Raw genomic sequence first — 25,056 nt, forward strand, 5'->3', positions numbered from 1 at the left:
GTTTGGAATCCGAATGCTTAGTTTTAGCCGGTTTAGGCTGTGGAGTCTTCAGAGTGGCATGTTTCGGCTTGGAACTTTCGGAGCGGAGGGTGTTGGCTCCGAGCTTTCAGGTGTGGAGCGTTTCGGCTCCGAGGCTTTAGGTTTGGACAATTTAGGTTCGGAGTCTTTTGTTTTGGAGGGTTTCGGCTCCAAAGTTTTCGGTGTCTAAGGTGTTTTTGTTACAGACGGCGTGGGAAGTGGCACATGTTTCTCCTTATGTTTCGGTGCAGAAGGGGTTGGTTCGGCACCGGAATGGGGCCAGCTCGAACCCGAGCCGGAAGGCTTGTGTTTATGTTTAAGAGCTGGGGCGGGGCATCTGAAACATTTTCTCGGTGTCGACGGAGCCAGAGGGTGAAGGTGATACCGGAGCCTTATCTTTTGTTTGAGTGGGCACATGGGGATCTGTACTCATGGTACGCTGACCCGGAGTGACGTTCAGGTCTTTCTCCATGTCGGAGTCGGCTTTGGACACAGAGACCAGTTCTTCTTCCTCCTCCTCGGCTTCTGCGGCAGGACGTGGTGTTCTAGGTCTTCGCCGAGGATACCTGGAGCGCAGCAATACACATCTGAACCCGATGGCAGAAAAAATCAATCTGGGGATGGAGTCGATGCCCATGTGCGCTATCACTGAAAGGAGAAGTCACATACCTCATGACTGCAAAGACTTTTTCAAACAAAAACAAAGTGTTACCATCCGACCCAACACCAGATGGTGATCTATGCTAAAGCATATGATCTACAGCTCATATGCCTCGAACATTAATTTACCTGTATTGTGGCGTCCCAGGGCTTTCTTCTTCTCCTCGCCGTACATTCTGCGAGAACTGCGCATTTCCACGAGAACTATGCGTGCGCATGCACAGTTCTCGCAAGATGTACGGCGAGGAGGAGGAGGGCAGCCCGGGAACAGGTGTGGAACTCTGCGTAGTTGCACTCCGCCAGCTACGCCCAGGGTTACATTTGGTGCCAGTCGCTTGTTCCTGGGTCACATGACTAGGTGTAGTTGGCAGCTAACCTCTGTGTTTTCTTCCCAGGCAGTGTCACAAGAGGGTTTGGGTGTTGGCAGGATGCGCCATCCTGGCTTAATTCTTTTTTGGGTGGGGGAAGAAGCTCTCCCTACCACACTTGCACTTTAAAGCACTAACCCACAGAGGACTTCACACTAGCCTACTGTGTGCCCATACCGATTAGGACCCTGCCAGGGAGGCAATAAATTCCACACACCTCTGTAGGGGAAACTGCAGAAGCTTCTCCCACTTCAAAGTGGGCACCAGGTATAAAAAGAGGACCCTAAGACACACTCTTCAATACACTCCTGGACATGTGGATACTACAGAAGGACGCACTGCTACCTTGCTGCTTGAGGCCTGCTCCGCTTGCCGAGAAGGAAGACTGGACCTGCACAGTTCATCCTAGGGGGGCTTAAGTGATTTCAAGGTGTCAGCAGACTGACTTCTTGTTATGAGCTACAGGGACACCACAAGCTCCAGAGGCCTCTATGCAACTGCCCAGCTGACCTGCTGCAACTGGTCTGCCTGAGGCCTGCTGGTCTCTGCTGGAGTGAGTTCCTGATCCCCAAGAGGCCTCAGTTGAGCTTCGCCTTGAGGAAAAGGAGAAATCCTGAAATTGTGGGTTCTTCATGGTCATGAACAGGCCTGTTTGCGCCAAGATCTCACTGTATGTGGCGCTTTGTGCTTGAAGGCGCCATACTTACCTTAAATCTTAAAGTGCTTTAGTGGTAAAAGAATTATTCATTTTATTTTCCTAAATTGGCGTGGGAGTTTTCTTGCGTTACGCCTTTATTACTGTTTCTGTGCTGCATAAATTCTTAACACATTGCCTCCAAGTTCATTCTGACAGCTTTTTGTTCCAAACCTACCAGACGGTTAGCACAGGTTAATTTAGTGACGTTCTGTAGTTCACCCTGACCAGGATAGTGGCTGCTGTTTGGGAAGAGTTCAGCCCCTCCCCCTCCCAAACCAACAACCTGATTACACACACACATATATATATATATATATATATACAAATTATATAATTACCCTGTAACAATTAGTTTGTAGTGTGTAGTGCTGTAGATTCACACACCTGCTTTGCATACTCTTGCCATCTTGTGCTGAACCCGGATGTTTGCAGTTTGTTTTTCCTTTGATGAAGTTAGAATCAGGAGACCTGACTTCATGCATGGTGCACATAACATCAGCACAACGGCTACAACTCTGATTGCTTTCCACTCAGTGGATGAGTACTGTAAGTGGAGTGCAGTGACAAAGACAGACGTGATGATTACACATTGAGGTGTTATTTATCGCCCCTGATAAACAATGATACCACACGTTATTAATTGGGTACGATAAATAACACCAATTATGAGTTTATGGGGAATAACAAGTGGATTTTGGTGTTTAATGCACAAAAATATGCATGATACAGTAAATACTAAATGCTTTCCTCTGTTAAATTTCAGCAGGTTTTACCTGCCGAAATGTCACAAATCTTGGGTTATTTAACACATCTGTTAATAATAAGATGTGTAACAAAAAAACAAACTAGTAATTCCGGCTCGTGAGTAAACAGGGGTTTTATGCATGGGAAGGAATTTAATGAGCTGTTCATAATTAGGCCCAAAGTGTACTGTGCGTAGCAAAGGGAGCACAGGACATAGAAATTAATAAATGCGTTCATAGCTGTTGTTCAGGGAATAAAGTGTGTGCATTTGAATCTACATCACTACACATTACAAATGGTTATAGGGTAACTAATGCTTTCCATTCGTAGCATGTATGCTTTGTTACAGATGCGATGCACAGATTATAAATCAATCCATGCCCAAAGCTGTTGCTAGCGAGCAGATGATGCAGATCTTTAAAACAGAGTTATTACAAATTAGCAAACTTATTTTGCCGAAGTGCAAGAAAAAAACCTACAATAATGCTTGGTGAGTGTACGTGGTGTTGACCAAGTGGCAGTTTTGCATTTATCCATTAATAGAGGCATACATGTAAGGGATTGGATTGCACCCTTTTATGTGCAGAGTGGGGTATGGAGGCAAGAGGAGTGTATGCTTAGTATAGCCAATTAATTGGTCATGGCCAATGAAGGAATAAGCACTGAGGAAATGAACACGAAGGATGTTAATATTTAGGCACTCTCGACAAGGCAGTCGTAATGACAGGTGGAGCCGCACAAATAGTGCTCACGCCCACTGGACAGAGGTATGTCTAGGGGAATTATGAAGGGCCCTAGTATGGGTAGAGAAAAAATATATACACATTAGCCTTGATATAAAAACATTAAGCTACATTACAATAAGATTTTTCAGCCCCCTGCGAAAAGGAAACGATCCAAATGAAGTGTATTGGCTACAATGTAAACTATTATTTAAAATTTAGCAAGGATCCCTAGCCCAATAATGGGAAATATTGAAAGCAGATATATCTTTGATAGAGGTAATGCTGAACATACTATATGACCCCACAAACAGCATTACTCATGCTTCTGTATGGAATAATCAGACTGCTGAACTGATCAAGAGACTTCGAAGAAATTTTGTTTGAAGCTAGAACAATTCATAGAAAATCTGCACTTAACAGACCCAATACATAAAAAAATTAAATTCACACTTACGTATGGATGGAGCGTTCTGGTGGCAAATCAGTTTCGAAATAGCCATCCTTGCAGTCCTTGCCAACTAGCTCATGTGGGTGAGGCCGATATGGCTGTTCCTTGGTGACCAGTGAAATGCGTACTTTAGCAGAGCCACTGTAGTTGTTAATCTAAGAAAAAAGATAAGAAAGGGCAGTCATTTCTGGATACATGATAAGAAAAGTGCTTATACAGCCTGAAATCCCTCTGCACATAAAACCCTGTCTGGAACTCGTTGTTCGAAACCTTTTCCCGTGCTGAGGCCTATAATAAACAGCATGTATAAGTATAAATACTGTAAATAACGCTTTCATTAATTTAGGATTATACTGAAACTATAACCCCTTAAAGAACCCCGTCCTATACGTATATTGAGCATTCCACATAAGTGTAACTCAATTTGAGGAGCCATACCATCTACCACTTTGGTGCAATGCTATAGTGGAAAGGTTTAACACCTGCATAGGCCTTGAACGTATTCTAGTCATTTACAAAGATCTACCTTAAATTTTGTGCTGTGTGCAAGAAGATGAGGAGAAAAGAAGGCTGAACTGCATGACTAGGCACTATTCTTGGAGGATTCAGCTGAGACAAGAATGGATTAAGACACCAAGCCGTAATCCACAGTCTTAGACAGTGAAGGTTTAGGTCCCAGGGTCCACAAGGCAGTATTACACACCTTAATGGTAGGATGAGTCTTGTTGGTGTCTGTACTCCTTTCGCCTGGAATACTACCAGCTGATCTTCCTTCACATTTGTAGCGAAAACGCATGCCTCGCTGCTTCGGTTGCTCGATGATCTCCACATATGGTGTCTGGTTAGCTGGAGGAGAGGCATCTGAGAACGAAGATGATGTTGCAAGAGAAAATGAGAGATTGCTTTAGAACACTAAAAGGCATTGGCTATTGAGAAGGAATGAAAAGTAGTAGTTAGAAGCTAAACTAAGAAAAGACAAACCAAGTTATATTTACAACTTCGTTTGGTAACCTGAGATGGAGCAGGTACTACACTCAGAAAAGGTGGTTGAATCATCTGACAATTTAATCCCACAAATTGCACCAAGACAGAGAAATTTCACATCTCATTTAAATGCCACCTTTTTCAAAACAAATATTCTCCTCTGCTCCCACCATTTACCAACCACTCGGACTAATAACTGGAGAAAAACCCCAGGGACATGATGGCCATTAAAAATGAACTCCAAACAATTCACCAGCAACAATGGTTTAAGATACTTTTTTGGGTGAGCTACGGAAGTATATCTACAGTGTGTACAAATACATACGTATTAAACACAGAAATAGCTGGATCAGCAATCATTACTAAATACTACTTCTGTAGCTTGAATACTATAATTTTACTCATGGGCACAATTTCCCCACTTATATGTATGATCTTAGAACACTTCTTGAGACAAGGTTTAAACCCACAATGTATAGGCAGCAGTCTTTAAACTTTGAGATGCTCATCTGAGGAAAACTATGGAAAGTAAATACTGCTTCTCAGAGATCCCGCTCAGACTGAAAAATGTATTCTGTTGTATTAATCACATGCCCATAAGCTCAACTTCAAAAAGCGTAGAAAATTAATGCAGACTTATTTTACAAGCTCTATGAAGCAGAACTAGAAGCCCTCATGTAAACACAACCATGTGTCTGCTCCCGCATACTCCGCACCCTTATCACACACAAAAACACGTTCACATCTTCAACCTCTAACATCCCACTCCCCATTAACCTTAGCCCATGTATATGCTAAAACTCTTTGATTATTTGATGCTCATTTTGCAGTAAGCTACACATCACAATTGCAGGCACTATCAACATACAGTGAAATCCGTTCTTCGGCACAAAAACAAGGCTCAACTCCACATCCTTTCGTACTTGGCATCATCATCATCATCCCAGTGGGATTAAGAACAAAAACAGTGATCGAACAAACCAAATGGGAGGAGACTTTGTAGGCATCCACAAATCCTCTTCTGCCATACACGCTAGAGGAACCAACTGCCCTTAGCTTCATGGAGGTCATTTGCTTGTCACACGCTCTTCTGAGCATCTCGCCAGAAAGCCACCTTCCAAATGATCTATAGGGCTCTCCGAGGTAGTACAATTTGCAGTGAAGAAACCAAAGAACTCGCCATCACACACATCAACTATTCCTCCAACAAGAGCTTCAAGGAATTATTTATTAACAAAACATCAAGCATAATGTAAACAAGCCTCCATAAAAGTAACACTCCATACCTAGTTCTCATCTCTATCCCAATCCTTCAATGCAACCCTTTGTTGTCAGAAGAAGAATTCCACACTATGGGCAACAAAACCATCTAATGCCAGTGACACTTGGTCAAGGTCTTCTAAATAGATCTCACCACCCATGTAAGTACAACCCAGCCAACAGACAACTTTAAATCTGTACTAGAAAACCTGGACTAACCCCAAAAAACTACGCTGACACCTAGGCTTCCCGGAACCCATGCAACATGAACAAAAAGCCATCCGCTGTACACCGTAGAGACCCTCAAAAACACACTGATCATTCAGGCAAGAATTATAGAAAATGGGGAAAAACAACTCCAAGAAAACTTCACCCATCACAAAGCTTCAAACAGATTCAATACCCTCACCAAAAATCAACAAACACTGCATCACTTCTACCCTAGATCTAACAATATCTTATTTAACAGAGAAAAGCAACATTAAATTCACTTGCAAATAAAATCAGTCCCACACAATCATACATATCTAAAAGAAGGTCTTCAAAGACCCCATACCACCTGACCTCAACACTTTCAAAGGTCTCAAAAAGACAAATGAAGATGATATTTTCCTTCTCATGATTAAGAAAGCTATCCCCAGTGAATGTAACAAACCCTATATTTAGCCAATGTCTCACTAGAACCAAGTATCTTTCTTGAAGCATTCAAGAAGGATACAATCATCTCATAAGTGAAACATGCACTAGCAAACCCCATAGGTCTCACTAACAAAGTATGCAATGTTTTAACACAATTGGTGCAATATGCAAAAAAACAGGAAAAATACAAAAAAATAAAGGACTAGCCTAGCAGCCTAGGCTCACCAGCTTCGACACTGAAGGGCACTCCTTTTCATGCAACTGTGCAGATATCATATGGCAACATGCCATCAATCACAGTGCAAGACAGCCAATGGAGGACGTGGGCTGATCCACAACTCCATGTAAAGTTTATGAGTCAGCAGGAAGCAAAATGTTGATGACACGTAAAACAGATCAAATGATGATGGGAGCTATCCGAAAGTCTGTGTATATGTAGGTATGTATTTATATTGTGAATTTTTGGGGATAACATGAAGCTGCAATCACTAGGCTAGACTATAAAAAGCACTACATTGGGTTACAATGGAAGCAGGATTCAAGTGAGAGGTTCTCTGAAATGTAATCTGGGGTTGTTCATGTCAATTAATTGATGCTAGACTGACTGATATTAACTATCAAAATCGACTTGTAGAAGAGTCATCTCCAGTGCAACTTTATTAATAATTTGAATGGAGTAATTCCCATTGCTTTGAAAAAAGATTTTCAGTGGAACAGATAAAACTGAGCACAGAACAGTTTGAGATAATAAAAGCAACAAAGGGCAAGTCAGTTCTGCTGTTACCTGGAACAAAACAGCAGCATTAATCTATGCATTGTCTTTAGGAGTCACTAGGCGCAAGCTTGTGGACTGTATTCACTTTCAAGACATCTTTGAACCCACTGTAAACCTCAGAAAAGCTAGCTTTCTTTAGGATGCTAAACTTGATCTCAACATATCACGTCATACTGCATCCTGTAACAAGGGTTTTAACAACATTTAGGAAGCCTGATGCAGTTTTCCAATTTCTCAGCATGCTGTCTGTCAAGAGGATTATATATTGGCTTTTTGGTAATGACCATGGTGGCATTTTCTTTAGGATAACATCCTGATCTTTGTATCATCTGAAGATCACAAGGAATGCTTCAAGAGCAGGTTACGGTACTTTGGGCACCCAAGTAACAGAGATTGGGTAGGACCAAAAGAAAGAGTTTGAACAGGAGAGGTTGTTCTGCGTATACAAGCTCCCTTTTAAATGTATAAAATTGCTTATAAAACACTAGACTAAAGTCCTTTCTGATTATTGTAAATGAGGAGGTTTTAATGTAACGAGCTGGAAAGCTATGACTAGGACAGTGAAGTAGGACATAGTTGAATAGAGGCCCTTGTGATTGCAAGTGCTGGTCCATGGGTGAGTATCCAGGTCAAGCTCTCCCATGCAAAATCGCCGGAGAGGAAGCTGCCTCAGAAATTAATATACCTGTACCCCCAGCTGAAGTTGATAACATTGCAACTGACAGAAGACTCAGTTCTGTCATTGACAGGGAGCTTAGTGATAAGGTTTTATAAGATGACCTGGGTACTGGTCAAAGTTCCATCAGAGAACAGAAGCTGCACTGCGACACAGTAGAAGAATCATGGGAAATTCATACGCCTTCTGTTTTGAACTCGGTGCACACATGGAGTCCAAGCTGAAGATTGATGCCAATTAGGAGTCAAACCCTGCACTTCGGTCTCAGGGGAGCATGAATGTGTTCTGCAACTGCTGATCCAGCAGTTCCTGATACGAATGATCAGAAGAATGCACTCTTTAAATTAACCTACCACTTAAAGAAGGATGGCATATTATGGCTGCTGTATTTAGCAGTTGAGGATTGAAAGCAAAGAAGAAGACAGCTGCCACTGACGTCTCTGCTGAATTAGAGACAATAAGGTATAAATGACAGAAAATGAGAGTTGCATTTTGTGTTTGGTTGGCACATCTCCGCTCAAGCACTAAGCGACAAGAAGGTGTGTACACTGAATCCTTTAAGAATTAGTCCAGACAGCACTCGAGAAGGTGTGTGTTTAAACAGGGAGACAAAGTATATTCACCGCTGCAGCTTACAGCATCCAGGTATTTTTTCTAAATTAAAGTGGAGTAACATTGAGCTGTTCTCCTCCCTATTTCTATTTGGAAAAAAAGATCTACTGATATCTAAAGTTCTCCGGTATTGGTACCTTTCAGAGTCACATTTCAGTGAATAGTAACATTCACATAGGCAACACAAAAGGTTTTGTTAAGCAGCATATTAACCTCATTTAAACAGCCCAAAACCTCGTTTAGTGGGCTCCATTGGTCGGAACTGACGGCGGTGACTGTAGCACTATGACCAGGGACAGGCCCGGCAGTGGCTAGACTAAGCAGAGCACAATGGATACGTTTACAGCCCAGGGAGCCTAGGCGGTGACGCCGGGGGGGGGGGGGGGGGGGGTTTGGGGGGAAATCGCAAAATGCTATACCAGACAATGCAGCCCTTATGGCGGCTATTACCCAATCCAGAGACGCTTTGGAGGCCAAGATCGGGGCGGTCGGCTCTGATGTAATGCTCCTGCGCCAAGACCTGAGGAATGCAGTTGCCCGCATCACAGAGGCGGAGACGAGGGTCTCGGGGGTGAAAGCTGCGGTCGCCACTTTGCAGCAGAAGGTATCCTCCCTTGAGACTTCACGGTGCTTGGCAGCAAGGGTGGAGGATGCGGAGGGGAGGGCGCGCCGCAACAACCTGCAGCTTGTTGGCTTCCCGGAGGGTTGCGAATCTGGGAATATGGAGAGATTTCTTACAAATTGGCTGGAAAGCTGGCTCCCCCCCATGGGAGCTTTCAACTTGCTTTGTGGTGAAATGGGTACAGAGGGCTCTGATGCAGAAACCCCCCCTGGGGCCTGCCCGAGGTTGGTTATTGCTAAACTCCTCAACTACCACGACAGAGACATCATCCTGAAGCAGGCCCGGGCTAAGGAGCCGCTGCCGTTTGACAATTCGCGAATTTTGATTTTTCCGGACTACACTAAACTGGTCCAGCAACGGCGGCAGTCATTCCTGGCCGCCAAGGCCCACCTCCGGGAGCTCAAGTTTCCCTATGCCCTGCTCTACCCGGCCAGGTTGTGAGTGGTATACTGATCTTTTACCCATTTCTTTGACTCACCGGAGTAAGTGTTTCAATGGACAGATGAGAAGGTGCAGCTGCGTCCTCATTCTCCCCCAGGGAGAGAATCAGATTCATCTTCGAGTGGACCGGCTCGGAACCAACAGGGTCTGAGGGGGAGGGGGGGTAAGCGCTCCAAATCCAGGCGGCGATCTCAATCCTGTGATGCCGCATCGCGGTGGGGAGTCCACTTCCTGACCATCCGCGGCGGTGGACTGAACCCTAATTGACCATTTACACTTCTGGATTGTTATTTCTTGTGCTGTCCGGAGAAGCAAATGAGACAACCTATCCTCATGGGGAATAAGGTGTTATGTTTTCAGCGCTTTGGCTATACTCAAGTCTTTCATTCTGGGGTTGAGAGGGGCTCGCCATCTTAATTCATCGCCGAGTTGCATACACACACGTGAGGGCCTGGGGAGACACACAGGGCCGGTAACTGTTTGTATGGTGAGTGGAGAGGTATTAGTTCTAGGGAGTATCTATGCGCCTCCGCCTTTCTCTTGGCGGCAGGCGGAGAGAATTATGGCCCTGTGGGCAATGTTACCCGAGGGCTCAGCGGTGGTCGCAGAGGATTGGAACAACGTTATGGACGAGGCCAGGGACCGATGGAGATCGAGGGGGGTCAGCCGGGAGCCCCCCCCACCCTACTAAATTGTATTCTTTGACTTGGAGTCTTGACTGGGTTGCCCCTGGCGTAGATTGCATGGCCCTACGCAGGGATACACGTTTCTTTCGGCGGTACATGGTTCCTTTTCCCGCCTAGACTACCTCTTTATCCCAAGGGTCTTTGATAGCCGGGTGGTGGCTGCGGACAATCTCCCGGGGGGCTCTCCGATCATTCTCCAATGACCCTTACTAAACGTGCTGGAGGGGCTTGTGGGCCGTTCCGATGGCGCTTATCCACAAGGAACCTCCAGAAGGAGGATTACAGAGAGCGGATGGAGGACGCCATCGATCTATATTTGACCACTAACGTAGGATTGGTCCGGGAGGCCGGGACGCTTTGGGAGGCATTGAAGCCCACGATTCGGGGGGCAGACATATCCTTCTGCGTGGCATCTCGAAAGTCACGCAGAGAGGCCCTGGTCTGAGCAGAGGCTACCATTGTTGAACTGGAGGCACGCGGTCGGGAAGAGGGGGGGGGGGGGGGGGCTGGCTCAACAGGAATATTCTCATATCCTTTTAGACGAAGCTCGCCAGGCTTGGCTGGCCACCCGCAGTAGGATCTGCCAATGGGGTGACAAACTGGGCAAGATGTTGCATAGATTGTGTCAGGGCTCTCTTCGCCCCCAGGTCCTTTCTGGCATTGTGCGATCGGATGGGTCACCTGTCTTGGGCGCGCCGGCCATCGCTAGTAGTTTTGCGGAGTATTATGAGCGATTGTATGCCCCCCGCGAAGTGTCTGTCGGCGGATACCATTGGCAGTTTTCTTGATCTTCTGCCGAGGGCCCTCCCGAACGACATCCGGGATGAGCTAGACACACCGCTGACGGAAGAAGAATTGGGGACAGCACTGGGCGACCTGAATTCTGGCAAGGCTCCGGGTCCAAATGGCTTGCCTTGTGAGTTTTTAAAAAATATTTCCTGCAGTTGGGCCCCCACTTTCACAGGGTGGTGGAGGAGACCAGGGGAGGTTGCCCAGCGATTGGAGACATGGGGAAATAGTAGTATTCCACAAACCCGGTAGGCTGCCCGATCATCATGCCTCGTATCGGCCCATCTCTCTTCTGAACGTTGAGGCCAAGATTGTAGCCAAGGCGCTGACTAATCGCCTTCGACCTCATATTAGCTCGCTTGTCCATCCGGACCAGGCTGCGTTTATGCCCAAACGTGCTACACGCCATAATATTAGACAAGCACATGTAGCGGTCGCGACGGTTCAGGGACTTGGGGAATGGGCAGCGCTCTTGTTAGCAGATATGGACAGGGCGTTTGATTCCTTGAGTTGGGTATATTTGTTCGCACTCCTGCGGAGACTACATTTTGGGCCACGCTTCCTGTCCTATCCGACCTTGTTGTATACAGGTCTGATGGCATCTGTGCGAACTGCGGGCTTCGCGTCCCCTGCTTTAGCTATTGGGCGGGGCACCAGGCAGGGGTGTCCGTTATCCCCTCATCTTTTCGCCTTAGCAATGGAGCCCTTGACCGCATGGGTGCGAATGGAGGCTCAAATATCCGGGTTTGAGTGGACAAACGAATTGTCCGACTGCATCGCCCTTTACGCCGACGATGTATTGTTCTTCCTCAGTAATCTGGACAGAACGGGCCCCCGGCTACTGCGTATTATGCAGGTTTTTGGAGAAACATCGGGGCTGTATATGAATCCCCATAAGTCCTCCTTGTGGGTGTTGAGAGGTGGAGAAACACTTGGTTCTTGGGCGTCGTCGGTCCAGGTGGTGCATGGGGGCTTGAAGTACTTAGGGGTCTATTTGTCTGTTTCTCCCAGTACGGCATGGGAGCGGGTACGTGAGGACATCAAGATTTGGTCTCACATGCCTTTGTCCATCTATGGACGGTCAGCAATATTTAAAATGGTATCGCTCCCGCGCTTATTGTATCAACTACAAAACCATCCGTATCCTGTTCCCCCCACGGTGGTTTCGCCAGGTGAATTCTGCCCTGTGCAGTTTCTATGGGGTGGCGGTTCGGACCCGTTTCTTGTCGACGTATTGCGGAGGGCTAGCCACCTCTGATATTTGGTCCTATTACGTAGCCTCACATCTGCTTATTCTTAATGAATGGTGGTATGGAGACAGGGCTGACCCGGCCTATGCTGTGGAGCGGCGCTGTATGGGAGACCAGTCCCTACATACCATTCTTTATTCTGCCCCGCTGCGACCCTCACTGCCGGCTGCCACGAGGCTGGTCTTTCAGATTTGGAGGCAGGCGCTCCGTAGAATGGGCTGGTGGAACAGATTGACCAGGGAGACCCCTTTATGGCATAAGGGCCACCTTCCGCAGCTGGTGTGGCTTTCTGGATTCCAGGACTAGGACCACATTGGAATATCCACTCTGGGGGACGTTATGCAGGGCTTGGTCTTGAAGTCCTTTCAGGATATTCAAAGGGACGTCCAGATGCCGAAGACTCAATGTTTTAAATACCTGCAGTTTAGGCATGCCCTTTCCCCTAGCTTGGAGAGTCTGGATTCTTTGCTGGAGTTCCGTCCGGTGGAGGCCAAGGTGTTTATGGGAGACCTCATTGATCATAAGATTTCAAAAATTGACCAATCCTTGGTTACGCATTGCTCCCCATCCCTGCAGCGCTTGAGGGAGGCATGGGAAGGGGATGTGGGTCAAATGGATGAGGAGGATTGGACGGACGCTTTGGCCTCCCCACACGGGGCGGCTATTGCAATGAGGTTGCGGATTATTCAATTTAAATATCTTCATCGAGTATACTTTACCAGAGTTCGGCTATGGAGGGCAGGTTTGGTGGCTTCCCCGGTGGGTCTCGTTGCAGACATGACTAGGGGACCCTGTTGTACACTATATGGCTTTGCAATGCATTAGCACGATTCTGGAGGGGAGTTCTGGTTTGCCTCTCTGAGGTCCTGGGATGGGAACTTCCTAGCTCACCGAAGTTAATTCTCCTGCATTTGATGGAAGGGATCCGGGGCAATATCTACAAGCGTCATCTCATGCTCTTAGGTTTTATCCTGGCAAAGAGGGACATAGCGAAAACTTGGAAAGCGGCAGTGGCTCCCTCAGTTTCGACTTGGAAAAATAGCTTGGACTTTTGCATGGGGTTGGAGCTCCCTATTTTTGAAGCTAGAGGGTGTCCCTGGAAGCATTATAAGATCTGGAGGCGTTGGGCAGATTATCGTGGACTGGAGATTGAACCGCCGCGGGGGGGATCGGGTTTGTGATCCGGGGTGACCCCCAGGGTCCCTTGCTTCAGGGTTCCCCTATTAGTGACATAACGTGCTGGGTTGCCCTTGTTTTTTTGGTGGGATACAGTTTTGAGGAAGGTGGGCCATTGTGTGGACTGTTGGCAGCTTATATTGGTATTATGTTGCTTCGAAATATGGGGATGGTGCATTGGCGGGGGGGAAGGGTGGGGGAGGGGGTTTGTTTGGACAGTTTGATTTTATTTGTATTGCTCTGTATATTCTCCTTGTTTTAAAAATGCAAAATGGTCAAAGTCAATTTTTTTATCTTTATGCGGCAGTTGTCTCTAGGGTCCAGAGATCTGCGCCATATGTGTAATTTTGACAAATAAAATCTGTTAAAAAAAAAAAACCCAATGAGGTTCACGTTCCGAGTCCTGCACACCTACTTAGAGAACACCACACATTTTATAGCATATTGTATTGTAATTGCATTGATATAGCGCTTGCTACCCCTGATGAGGTGTTGAAGTGCTTTTTCGGCGAGTAGCACACTACTCCGGAACCCAAAAAGGATTAGTGGTTAATTAGTATAGTGAAATATGAAATTAATTTGAGAGGTGGACGTTAGTCTGTTATTTTGATTGAAAGGGATAGAAGAGGGAAGGATTTAGACTTTTTTTGTTTTGGAGGTCATAGCAGTAGGAGGAGACTTGGGATAAGTAAAATGGATGTGGAGGGGTAAAACGTCAGAGGGAAGGGTTTAGAAAGGCTTGTTTTGGAAGATCTGAATAATAAAGGAGGTATGCGATGATGCAAGGAGGGGTAGAGTAGGGAAGAGTCTAGAAAGGTTTTTTTGGGGGATCATAGTAGTGGTATGGGGTGTTGGATGAAAGTGGAGGTGGAGGATATATTGAGAGAGGGCATAGGGTGAGAAATAGGGTAGTGCATTGGATATGCTGAATTGAAAGAAAATGAATAAATATATAGATCCAGAAGTACATGGAACGTATATAGAATCATAAAAGGTAGTGTTGCACTTAAAATTAACGTTGTTTTATATATACATAATGGTTTTTCTTTTTTTGTAATTCAATAGTGAAGCAACTGTAGATAAACAGTTAAGATAAAAGATTTACTTATTCATGCAGTCACTTATATACTTTGTAACCATCACTAATATGTACATTTGTTCTGCAAACCTAATGAATATCTATATTTTTTATGTTTTTTTAAAAAACAATTATTCTATCCGTTTATACAAATCAATACACATATACAAGTACATATATAGGTACATATCTATAGTACAAATAAATGCTTATATACGGAGGGATATGCTGTATTTTTCTGTTTGCGTATGGTGCTTATGTGGGGGAAGAGCCAATTCTTGAGTAGCTTTCTGAAGATAAGGTGGTTATCCGTGGATCTTATTTTGGTGGTAAAGAGTTCCATAGTTTGGCTGTTTGAACAGAGAAGGATGTGCCACCCATGAATTTTTTTCCTTGTATCTTGGGATTTTGAGGCGAGGTTCCACTCTAGAGCAAAGGTTATTTTGTTGAATGGGTTTGGTGATTTTATTCCTGATGAAGAGGGGTCCCGTTGCATGTATCGCTTTGTGGGTGATGCAAAGCAGCTTGAACATGGGTCTTCTGGCAACCGGTAACCGATGCAGGGCTTTCATGGCAAGGAGATGGGGTCTTGCGGTTTTATATGTAAGAGTAGTCTGGCAGCCGAGTTCTGAATTTGTTGTAGTCTTTTCATAGTCGTTAAAGGTGATCTGTGGTAGAGGCTATTGGTGTAATCGAGTTTGGACAGAACAAGGGACATGGTAGCTTGGACCTTGTGAGGAAATCCCAAATGGGGGCAGATTTCTCGCATAGTTTTTATAGTAACAAAGCTTGATCTTGCTAGTTTGTCCACTTGGGCATTCATTGAGTCCATGGTCATTCCGAGGTTTCTTACATCCTTCGATACTTTAGCCGGTGTTCCCAGATCATCAGGCCAGGTGGCGAGCGGGAAATAACGTTTCCAACTGCCACACATGAGTATTTCTGTTTTGGAAGCATTCAATTTGAGATGGCTCCACATCATCCATTGATCCACGGCTCTGAGACAACTGAAAACTGGCTAGTTTCCAATGTCTTTGGGCTATTCCAGTTGAAGGAGTATTTGCGTGTCATCTGCATAGTTATAGCACGTGAGGTGAAATTGATTTATGGGTGCCTGTAATGACTTCATGTAGATGTTGAAAAGCATGGGCGAGATGAGAGCCTTGAGGGACCTCTGCTTTTGTGAAGTACGGTTTGGACGAGAAAGGGGAGGTGGGGTATGGATGACATTAGTTCTGTTGCGAAGGTAGGATTCGATCCAGTCTACAACAGTCCCCTCTATGCTGGCTTCTCAGAGTCTTTGTATCAGAGTGTCATGGTCAACCGTGTCAAAGGCAGCCAAGAGGTCAAACAGAAGTAGCACAGCAACCCCGTTGCGTTCAACTGTGTTCTTCCGGTCATCCCAGATGGCGAGGATGGCAGATTCTGAGCCTCTTCTTGGACGGAATCCCGCTTGGAAGTCTGAAAGTATGGCATTGTCTTAAATTAATTGTGACATCTGGGTGAATGTTATCAGTTTGCCCAGAAAAGGTAAATTTGTAATCGGTCCGGAGTTGTTAGGGTTCAGCAGGTCCAAGTTTGTTTCCTTCAGTAATAGGCGTATGTATGACTTTTTGAGTTCTTCTGGAAATATTCTGGTAGTTAAAGAGTTGTTGATGATTCTTCTTACTGGAGTTGCAGCAGAGGTTTTTAGAAGAATGGTCTTGAAGGTTTGAGGTGGACACGGGTCAGAAGGGCAGCTGGCAGGCCTGCTTACTTTGACCAGGTCTATAAATTAATTGTGTGAAATGTGTTGGGAGGAACGGAGAGGCTGGGTTAGAGTATTCATGGATTGTTGTTTTGTTAAAGTGTCAGTGATGGTGCTTTGTCATTATTTTAAATAGGAGTCCAACGTGTCTGCTTTGTCAGTGTAATAATTTGCCAGTTTGTCTCTCAGAAATCTTGAGTAACGGGATAAGCTCCATCCAGGCAATTTGGTTTACGAAATTCATTGAGTATTTTATAGAATTCTTTATTTGCACATTTAGCATTTTGAACTCTGTCTGACAAGTATTTTTTCTTAGCTTTTTTGATAGTGGACTTGTAGAATCTGTTAATTTTCTGTAGGCAAAGTTTGTCTTGGTTGGCGTGTGTTTTGAGCCAGGCACGTTGCAGCTTTCTAATTTGTTGTTTTATATCTTTTATCTCTGTATTTCTCCAAGGTGCTTTTGTTTTCTTTTGTTCCGTTGTGTGGTTTTTAGTCGCATCAGGATTTAAAAGCTTCCTCTAGCCACTCAGTTTTTTTAACAGAATTTATTGTTTCTAGCTCTGTACTGGATGGTGGTTGTGTTTTTAAGTGTTCGAAATTGAGCTTGTTCCACAGTCAATAGGTGGATGCCAGTATGTAGGTTTTAGGTGTGTCTCTTAGTTTTGCTTTATGTTGGACAGCAAGCAAATGGTGGTCTGACCATGTTACCGGAGTTTTAGTTTGAAAGATAACTAGTTCTGTATTTGTGCGGAGTAGTGAAAAGAGGGGCTGACGTGTTTGTTTCATGTGATGGATTTGTTTGTATAGATTGTTTGTGAGTGGAAGTTGTAAGGTAAAGGGGATGGTGATGTGTTTGTGAGTTCAGTGTAGGTTGTGTGCAAGAAGGGGTGAAGTAGAGTTGAGTGTTAGTGATGAGTGGATTGGGTAGTGGTATAGGAGAGAGAAATGATACTCAAATATAATACCCATTTCCCTCAAAAAGTAAACACAGTTAGACTTCTGGAAAACACCATCAATAAGTAATAGTGAGATAGTTCATTTCTGAGAACTCATCTGTAGAACAAGAGTTACAAACTGATTTAGAATATTCGAATTAACGTTTTATCGATATTTAACAGCCATTATCTCACAATTGCAATGACTTTAAAGTGCAAGCAACATGATACACAGCTCTATATTTGACAACACACTAATTCCCACTCTGTATGCCACTCTTCATCACACTATGTTGAGTAGCTCCGGATTCAGAACATCGCACAAGATCGGCCTCGTCTTCAGTGAAGTCAAGAACTCTTTGGTAGTGACATAACCGGATATTTCAGTTAATCCTACACTTTAAGGGGCATGTATTTTTAAAACCCCATACATATGGATGACTGGGAATAGGTAACTTTTACATGGCTATCTGTTTTTCACACTGGTCCAAGAATCTGGGATGCAGCCAACTTCATTAACATACTCTGGCAAGGAAATCTGCAACAGGGTCATTGTTATGATGAACAGAAATGATGGGACTACCTAAAGTGAAGATCTTAAAGCCAGCAGACACCCATTTTAATACAGCTCCCCAAGCAAAAGAATGGCATGAGATTCAATGATGTGCAGGGTCAGTGAGTCAACCCAGGCATGCTGTATATGAGCTGGAACCAACATAGGATCCATTGTGGCTATTCTGGACTTGCTCCAGTGAAGATTCCGACTCTAAGGCAAGGCATGCTCTTTCCAGCACCAAAAGCATGTCAAACTCAAAGTGAGTAAGAGGCATGAGAGGTCTTCAACCAGTGCACATAGGCTGTGTTGCCATCTCTGTAGGCAGTCGACACGACTGCCATGGTTGGCTTAGGAGGCCAGCGGCAGCATGTCAACTTATGGATCGCCATCATGAACTACACTGAGAAGATAAGTCACTCCTATGCAAGTGTACTAGTGTCAGTCTCCATTGTGGCGGTTTATTTGATCATGAGGGTGCAGATTTCGTGATTTTAGAGTGACCTACTCGATTACCACAGAATCTGCTACGAAGGCTTTGTAGAGTGACAGCTCTATAATCATGGTGTAAAAGCGTATAAGCAGTTTTACCCCAAATGCTGCCAGCTCCAAAGGTCAAGTCTATTGTAGCTAACCCTGTGGCTTGGAATAGTAGTTAGGACCATGGTCACCAATCCTCAGTCAGCTATTTCACCAATACTGGACAGTGACTTTAAAATCCTTTATGCAAGCTCTCCAGCGAAGTGATGCAACAGTGACATATTGACCACTGGATCAACTTCTTGTAAGTATATGAATTATTTCTCAAACCACAAAAGTTAAAATGAGTCTTATTGGTGGCCTGGTAAGTTGGCCGATCGGACGCATTGAGGCAGAGCTCCGCCGCCCAAACGCATAATCCTACACAATCCCCATAATGAAATAGATATTCTGCTGTGAAAATAGAATATTACCTTCGAAACATCATGCACCCCCCGGCCGAATCGGAACGGGCTCTGGGCCCTACAGCAGGGAGATGGGAACAGTGAGACGGCGGCCAGGCCGCGGAAACGCGGCAAGCAGTGAGGTGATCGAGAGCGGCGGCCTGCGGAGAACACCGCCGAAACAGGTGAAGAACGACCGACTAGGAGAATAAGCAGTGTGGCGGTTACGAGGATCGGGGCTGAGCACCCAGGAGACGTTACCCGGGAGACGTTACGTGCCTGGAGAGATCCTCCTTCCCGACCTGCCTCCCGCTCGCTCACAGGGGCGGGAGCGTAGGCCTTATGACTGGGGACTGGGCTGCTGAGGCGCCACAAAAAGAGGGGCGGCCCGACGCGCCGACCTGAGGAGAATGCCCCAGTGTGAGGAAGAGCAGACTGACAGCAGACAGCGCGAGGAGCCGGCAGCGAGGGAGCAGCAAGGGTAGTGTCCTCTGGAGGATTGCCAGACCCGGGGATATCTCACCACCTGGTCCACCACCCCACTGGTAACGACAGAAGAGGAGGCGGTGGAGGAAGGCATGGGGAACATCGCCTTGGGGAAGGAAAAGACCCCCAGGTGAGATACTACGGTTCTGAGACGGGGGGGGGGGGGGGGGGGAAGGCTGCTGTCCCCCCCCCCCCCTTCCTCCCCACCCCCAGAATTGAGGCCTGCAGGTAACGACTGAACAAGAGGACCGGCCACCTGCAGGGACCGGCCGCACAGGAGGCAGCGATAGGAGGAGTGTGAGGACCTGTAGCGGGGGCGCACCAAGAAAGGACGCAGAGGCCTGGTGAGCGGAGAGACACACCTAGGGGACAACAGCCAACATGCGGCGGAGCCGCAGAAGGGTCGGAACATGAAGTCCTGAGGGCGCGGGTGCCCTGGGGCCTACCCTGTTTTTGTGCCTCCAGGCCAGAGCAGGAGACTGTTGCGCTGACAATGATAAGTACTAATGCGGAGTACAGCACATGGGCCATCGGCACACGTTGAGGACAGCAAGTAGCACAGAACGGCCATTGAGACTAGCGATGGACTGGGAAAACAACTGAGGAGTGAAAATAATTGTGAGAAGCTCTGGGAAAAAGGCTGGACACGGACAACAATTGCAGGAAGAATAGAGAATTGTAGCCTCCTGAGAGTATACAGAGCCCTACCACGGGCTGCACAAGACACAATCATCAAAAATAGAGAAGCCCCTCCTGCGGCGCCAGAAATCCCGAATTAGGAGGATAAGAAGGGCACCAATCCCCAAGGACACACGATGGGGGAAGGACAAAACAAACATGGGTAAGCACAGCAACACCATAACGCAATATGCGCAACCGCGGGCACGTAGCAGAGAATCACAAGACAAACCCAGGAGGCAGAGAGTGCCCAAAAACGCTCGAGGGGGGGAACTTATAGCAGCACTACAGGGCAAACGCAGCGCAGGTCCTGCAGAATATGAGCTTTGGGGCAAAATGTTGTCACTGGTTCAGGGTATTATACACTTCCCCTAGAGTACGGGTACGTAGCAGAGGTATCTTGTCAGAGCACTGGGGGGTGAGGAGGGGCACGAGGCAGGGGTGTCCACTCTCGCCATTGTTATGTGCTCTAGCAATAGAGCCCCTCGCTGCATCGCTGCGGAAGGAGGCTGAGACGATGGGAATAAGGGTGGTAGAGAAGATACACCTAAGGTCTCTATACACGGATGACCGCGAACTAAGGGAGCCAGCAGCAACAGTCCCACAGCTCCTGCAACACCTGGACCAGTTTGGTAGAATTACTGGACTATGTGTAAATAAACAGAAAACGTTGATGTTCCCCCTGGGTGGGCTGGAAGGAAAATGGTAACACAGTTCCCACAGGTGGGTCTGCGTTGGGAGGTGTCGTCCTTCAGATACCTGGGGATAACAGTAGGCCATAGTCTTGAGGACCAGGAGCGCTTAGCGGTGAGATCAATGATATCGGGCTTCAATCAATCAATCATATCATTTGTAAAGCGCACTATTTACCCGTGAGGGTCTCAATGCGCTGGGGGTGGGGAATGCTGCTACTGCTCGAAAAGCCAGGTCTTGACGAGTCTTCTGAAGTTCAGCAGGTCTTGGGTCTGCCGTAAGTGGGTGGGGAGGGTGTTCCAGGTCTTGGCGGCGAGGTGGGAGAAAGATCTGCCGCCGGAGGTTGTTCTTCAGATGCGGGGACTGTAGCGAGGGCGGCGGAGAAGAGGTGGCGGGTGGGGGTGTAGCAGCTGAGTCGTCTGTTGAGGTACGCTGCTCTGGTGTTGTGGAGTGCCTTGTGTGCGTGGGTGAGGAGCTTGAAGGTTATTCTCTTGTCGACGGGGAGCCAGTGCAGGTCTCTCAGGTGGGGTGTGATGTGGCTGCGGCGAGGGATGTCGAGGATCAGGCGTGCTGAGGCGTTCTGGATGCATTGTAGCAGTCTCAGGAGTTTGGCCGAGGCTCCTGCGTACAGGGCATTTCCGTAGTCCAACCTGTTGCTGACGAGGGCCTGGGTGACCGTTCTTCTCGTTTTGGTGGGGATCCACTTGTAGATCCTGCGGAGCATGCAGAAGGTGTTGAAGCAGGAGGAAGAGATGGCATTGACCTACTTAGACATGGAGAGGGTGGAGTCGAGGATGACCCCTAGGTTGCGTGCGTGGTCGTGAGTGTTGGAGCTGTTCCCAGTGCAGTCTGCCACCAGGAGTCGTCCCAGGCCGAAGGAGTGGATCCGAGGATGAGGACCTCCGTCTAGTCTGAGTTCAGCTTCAGTCAGCTGTTCCTCATCCATTCGGCGACGGCCTTCATTCCTTCGTGGAGGTTGTTTTTGGCGGTATGGGGGTCTTTGGTGAGGGAGAGGATCAGCTGGGTGTCATCGGCATAGGAGATGATGTTGAGGTCGTGCAGTCGGGTGACGTAGGCGAGAGGTGCCATGTAGATGTTAAACAGCGTTGGGCTGAGGGTTGAGCCCCGGGGTACGCTGCAGATGATCCAAGCGACTTCAGAGCGGAAGGGGGGTGGGGGGGGGGGGGAAGGCGGATGCTCTGTGTTCTGCCGGAGAGGAAGGAGGTGGTCCAGTCCAGGGCCTTCTCTTGGATCCCAGCGTCGCGATCGTAGTGTGCGGTGGCAGACCGTGTCGAAGGCGGCTGACAGGTCCAGGTGAGGGCCGCTGTTTCTCCGTTGTCTAGCAAGGTCCTGATGTCATCGGTGGTGGCGATAAGGGCAGTTTCGGTGCTGTGGTTGCTGCAGATTCCGGACTGGGAAGGGTCCAGGATGCTGTTCTCCTCGAGGCAGCGGGTCAGTGGTTTGTTGATGGTCTTCTCGACGACCGTCGGGAACGGAAGCAGGGAGATGGGCCGGAAGTTCTTGAGGTCCTTGGGGTCCGCCTTGGGTATTCTGGAACACACTGCCGCTCTTCACTATGGGGAGGGTGGCGGTAGCCACGATGGTGTTCCTCCCGAGGTGTCTGTATACTGTTCGGAATGTATTGTACACTCTTCCCCTGTAGCGTATTCTGAAAACTGGATAGCCTCTTGACCCTACTGGCCTGGGAGGGAAAAAGGAGTAGGGTAGCACTATTACAGCCTAAACACGATACACAAGAAAGGGAGATGGGTCTCCCAGATTTGGAGCCATTTTATTATGCCTCCAAACTACAATATGTGGCACGATGGGCAACGGAAGGGGATAATGCTGAAAAGCGAATGCCTAGGGAACACATGGAATGGTCTCAATGATGGAATTACTAATACTAGGAAACGGGGTACCTGAGGGAACCCCTTATCTCATACGTCAAACAGCGGAGATATGGGAATGAGTGTTTAAGAGGGTGTTTAAGAAACCACCATTTGCCAGAGATCTCGATACTTGGACGCTACTACCATTTTGTCGTATAGACCAAGACATGACGATGGCCCGAGGGAGGGAGGGAGGCTGCATCACTTTAGGTGACCTATTCCCGGGAGAGACAGGACTGACATTCGAAGAGGTACAGGAGACATTCAGGGTAACAAGGGGCCAGCTCCTTCAATATGCTAAAACAACACATACGGTGAGAGAAATATAGACGGACTTCCCGAATGCCCCAAGTGAGAATGCCACCTTACAGCTCATGGCAACAGCGGGCGCTACAAGACATATGGTAACCTGTCTATACAGCACGCTGAGGGAGGACAGAGGAGTGAGGGAAATACCTGCCCGAAGGGCATGGGAGGAAGACTTAAGAGGCCCCTTAGAAGACAATAAATGGAGTGTGGCATGTGAATTAGTGCGGAGGATGTCCTGTAATTCACGCTTCAGACTGACGCACTTTAATTACTTGCATCGAACGTACCGAACACTGATCAAGCTTAGCAGAATATATGTAGGGAGGCAGGAATCCTTTCTCAAACGCAGGGTGTATGGGGCCTCGGTCTTTCACATGTCATGGGAATGCCAGGCAATTCTACAATACTGGCAGGAAGTGGCAGAATGAATGAGGGTATGACCAGGCTAATCTAGGAGGCAGTCCAGAGGGTTCGCCTGTTGGGTTTAGTTAAGAAACTCAGAGAGGGCAGGATAGGCTGGAAATTCCTGCAGTTGGCGTTGGTGCAGGCAAAAAGGATGGTGGCTATAGGATGGATGAGTTCAAGTACGCCCTCCATAGACCTATGGCGCAAGGACGTGATGGAATGGGCATGAGCGGAGGAAATGCAAATAAAAAAGACCTGCAGAGATGATAAACTGGAGGAAGACATAATTGAGTGGGCAGCATTAAGTTAGGGTTGGGTGGGGGGATTGTTATGTCTTTCTTCGTTTGGTGGTGTTATGTAAACACATGTGTATATAAGGCAAGGGGCTCATAAATAGAATTGTGATGCACAAAAGGACACAAATTTGACCAATGTAACCCAAATAATATGACATATCTGTGTGAAATAAAGTTCGATAAAAAGATTTTTTTTTTTTTTTTTTTTTAATGAGTATTATTGGAGTTTGCTGCTTCGTGGAAGATAATTTGGGGCTATGGAAACACAAAACGGTGAAAAAGATGTCCCTAATCGTGAAAAATTGAGTTGGTTAGGGATTGCTAGGGGTGGAGTGGAATAACTCTAATGCTTATAAAAATTACTTGTTGGCAGACAGTATGGTCTTTAAAAAAATAGCAAATGTAGTGCTGTTACTAATTGGTGGTATTTTACAAAGGCCTGGAGATGCCCTTTCTCTCCTGTTTCGGCCTAAATCATGAAATAACTACCACGACGTGGAGTGGCTAGGGAGTTAACAGCAGTGCCTTTATCATGCTCAGTGGAGCAGCAGGAAGCAGCGCCTAGTGCGGACATGTGGGAATGGACACAGCAAGAAGCCCTCCAGCGCAGGGTCCAAGTCCCTGACATGGTGAGGATCAGACCCCTGTCAGGGAGGCTGGGCAGTACCACGGAATCCAGGGCTACGGGTGCTGCATCTGGCCATTTTCTGAAAATCACCAGTACATGGCTGAGGAATGTCGGCAACTTCACTCCAGAGAATCAAACAAAGTTAAGTATGGCGCATCGGAGGAACTCGGAGAATGTTCCCTGTCCAGCGCCACAGCTGGTGAGGGTCACGTAAAGTTGGGAAGTAGAACTCAATCTGGAATCTTTTGAAACAAGTTCGAAGCGAACAAACGTTTCCCAAGAGACGGGTGAGCAGAATGCACGCCACACTGAACTCATCCTGTGTCCCCGGGCCTTGTCTCACTGTAGGCTGTCTGTCTCCGTCATTAAACTTCATGAACACCTTTGAGGGGAGGGAAGGGACAAGGTACGGCCGTAGGGCAGGACGGTAAACTGGAAGTGCTCCTACCTCACTACAAACCAGAGAAAATGCCTGTGGGACTGCAGCATTGGCTCATGAAAGAATGCATCCTTCAAGTCCAAGGACATCATTCAGTCTCCAGGATTCAAGGCCACCAGGACATGAGCCAACATCAGCAACTTTAACTTGGTTGACTGGGGAAGAATGGTTGAATCATTCAGCATTCCGTCCATCATTTGTTGTAGTTACACTTTTCGCCCTAAGTTGGCAGGGAATGCCCAGACGTGGGTCCCTTGCTCACTTTGCTACTGGATTCAAGCTAGCCTGGCTGATGAATGGTGTTACCCAGAAACCGGTCACAGGATGCTTCTTTCCGGTTCAGAGACGACCTGGCTCCGCAGTTCAGGTTGGACTGTTCCCATGAGGCAAAGGGTCAAGACTGATTTGCATATAGCTGGGCGAG

The 25,056-nt window shown here is 46.9% G+C and overlaps 1 protein-coding gene across 4 annotated transcripts in view; it reads right to left on the reverse strand.

Annotated features, from left to right (window-relative positions):
- RELA (RELA proto-oncogene, NF-kB subunit) overlaps positions 1 to 25,056 on the reverse strand; it is a 367,284-nt gene that overhangs the window by 209,020 nt on the left and 133,208 nt on the right. For all 4 annotated transcript variants that reach the window (XM_085625888.1, XM_085625890.1, XM_085625889.1 and 1 more), the window contains exons 4-5: positions 4,364 to 4,521; positions 3,667 to 3,815 (exon numbers count right to left, since the gene is read on the reverse strand). In XM_085625888.1, the coding sequence (XP_085482014.1) occupies positions 3,667 to 3,815; positions 4,364 to 4,521 (307 nt within the window). The remainder of the gene's footprint in view (positions 1 to 3,666; positions 3,816 to 4,363; positions 4,522 to 25,056) is intronic.

This window comes from Triturus cristatus, chromosome 9 (assembly GCF_964204655.1).
Source record: "Triturus cristatus chromosome 9, aTriCri1.1, whole genome shotgun sequence".
Classification (NCBI taxonomy): domain Eukaryota; kingdom Metazoa; phylum Chordata; class Amphibia; order Caudata; family Salamandridae; genus Triturus; species Triturus cristatus.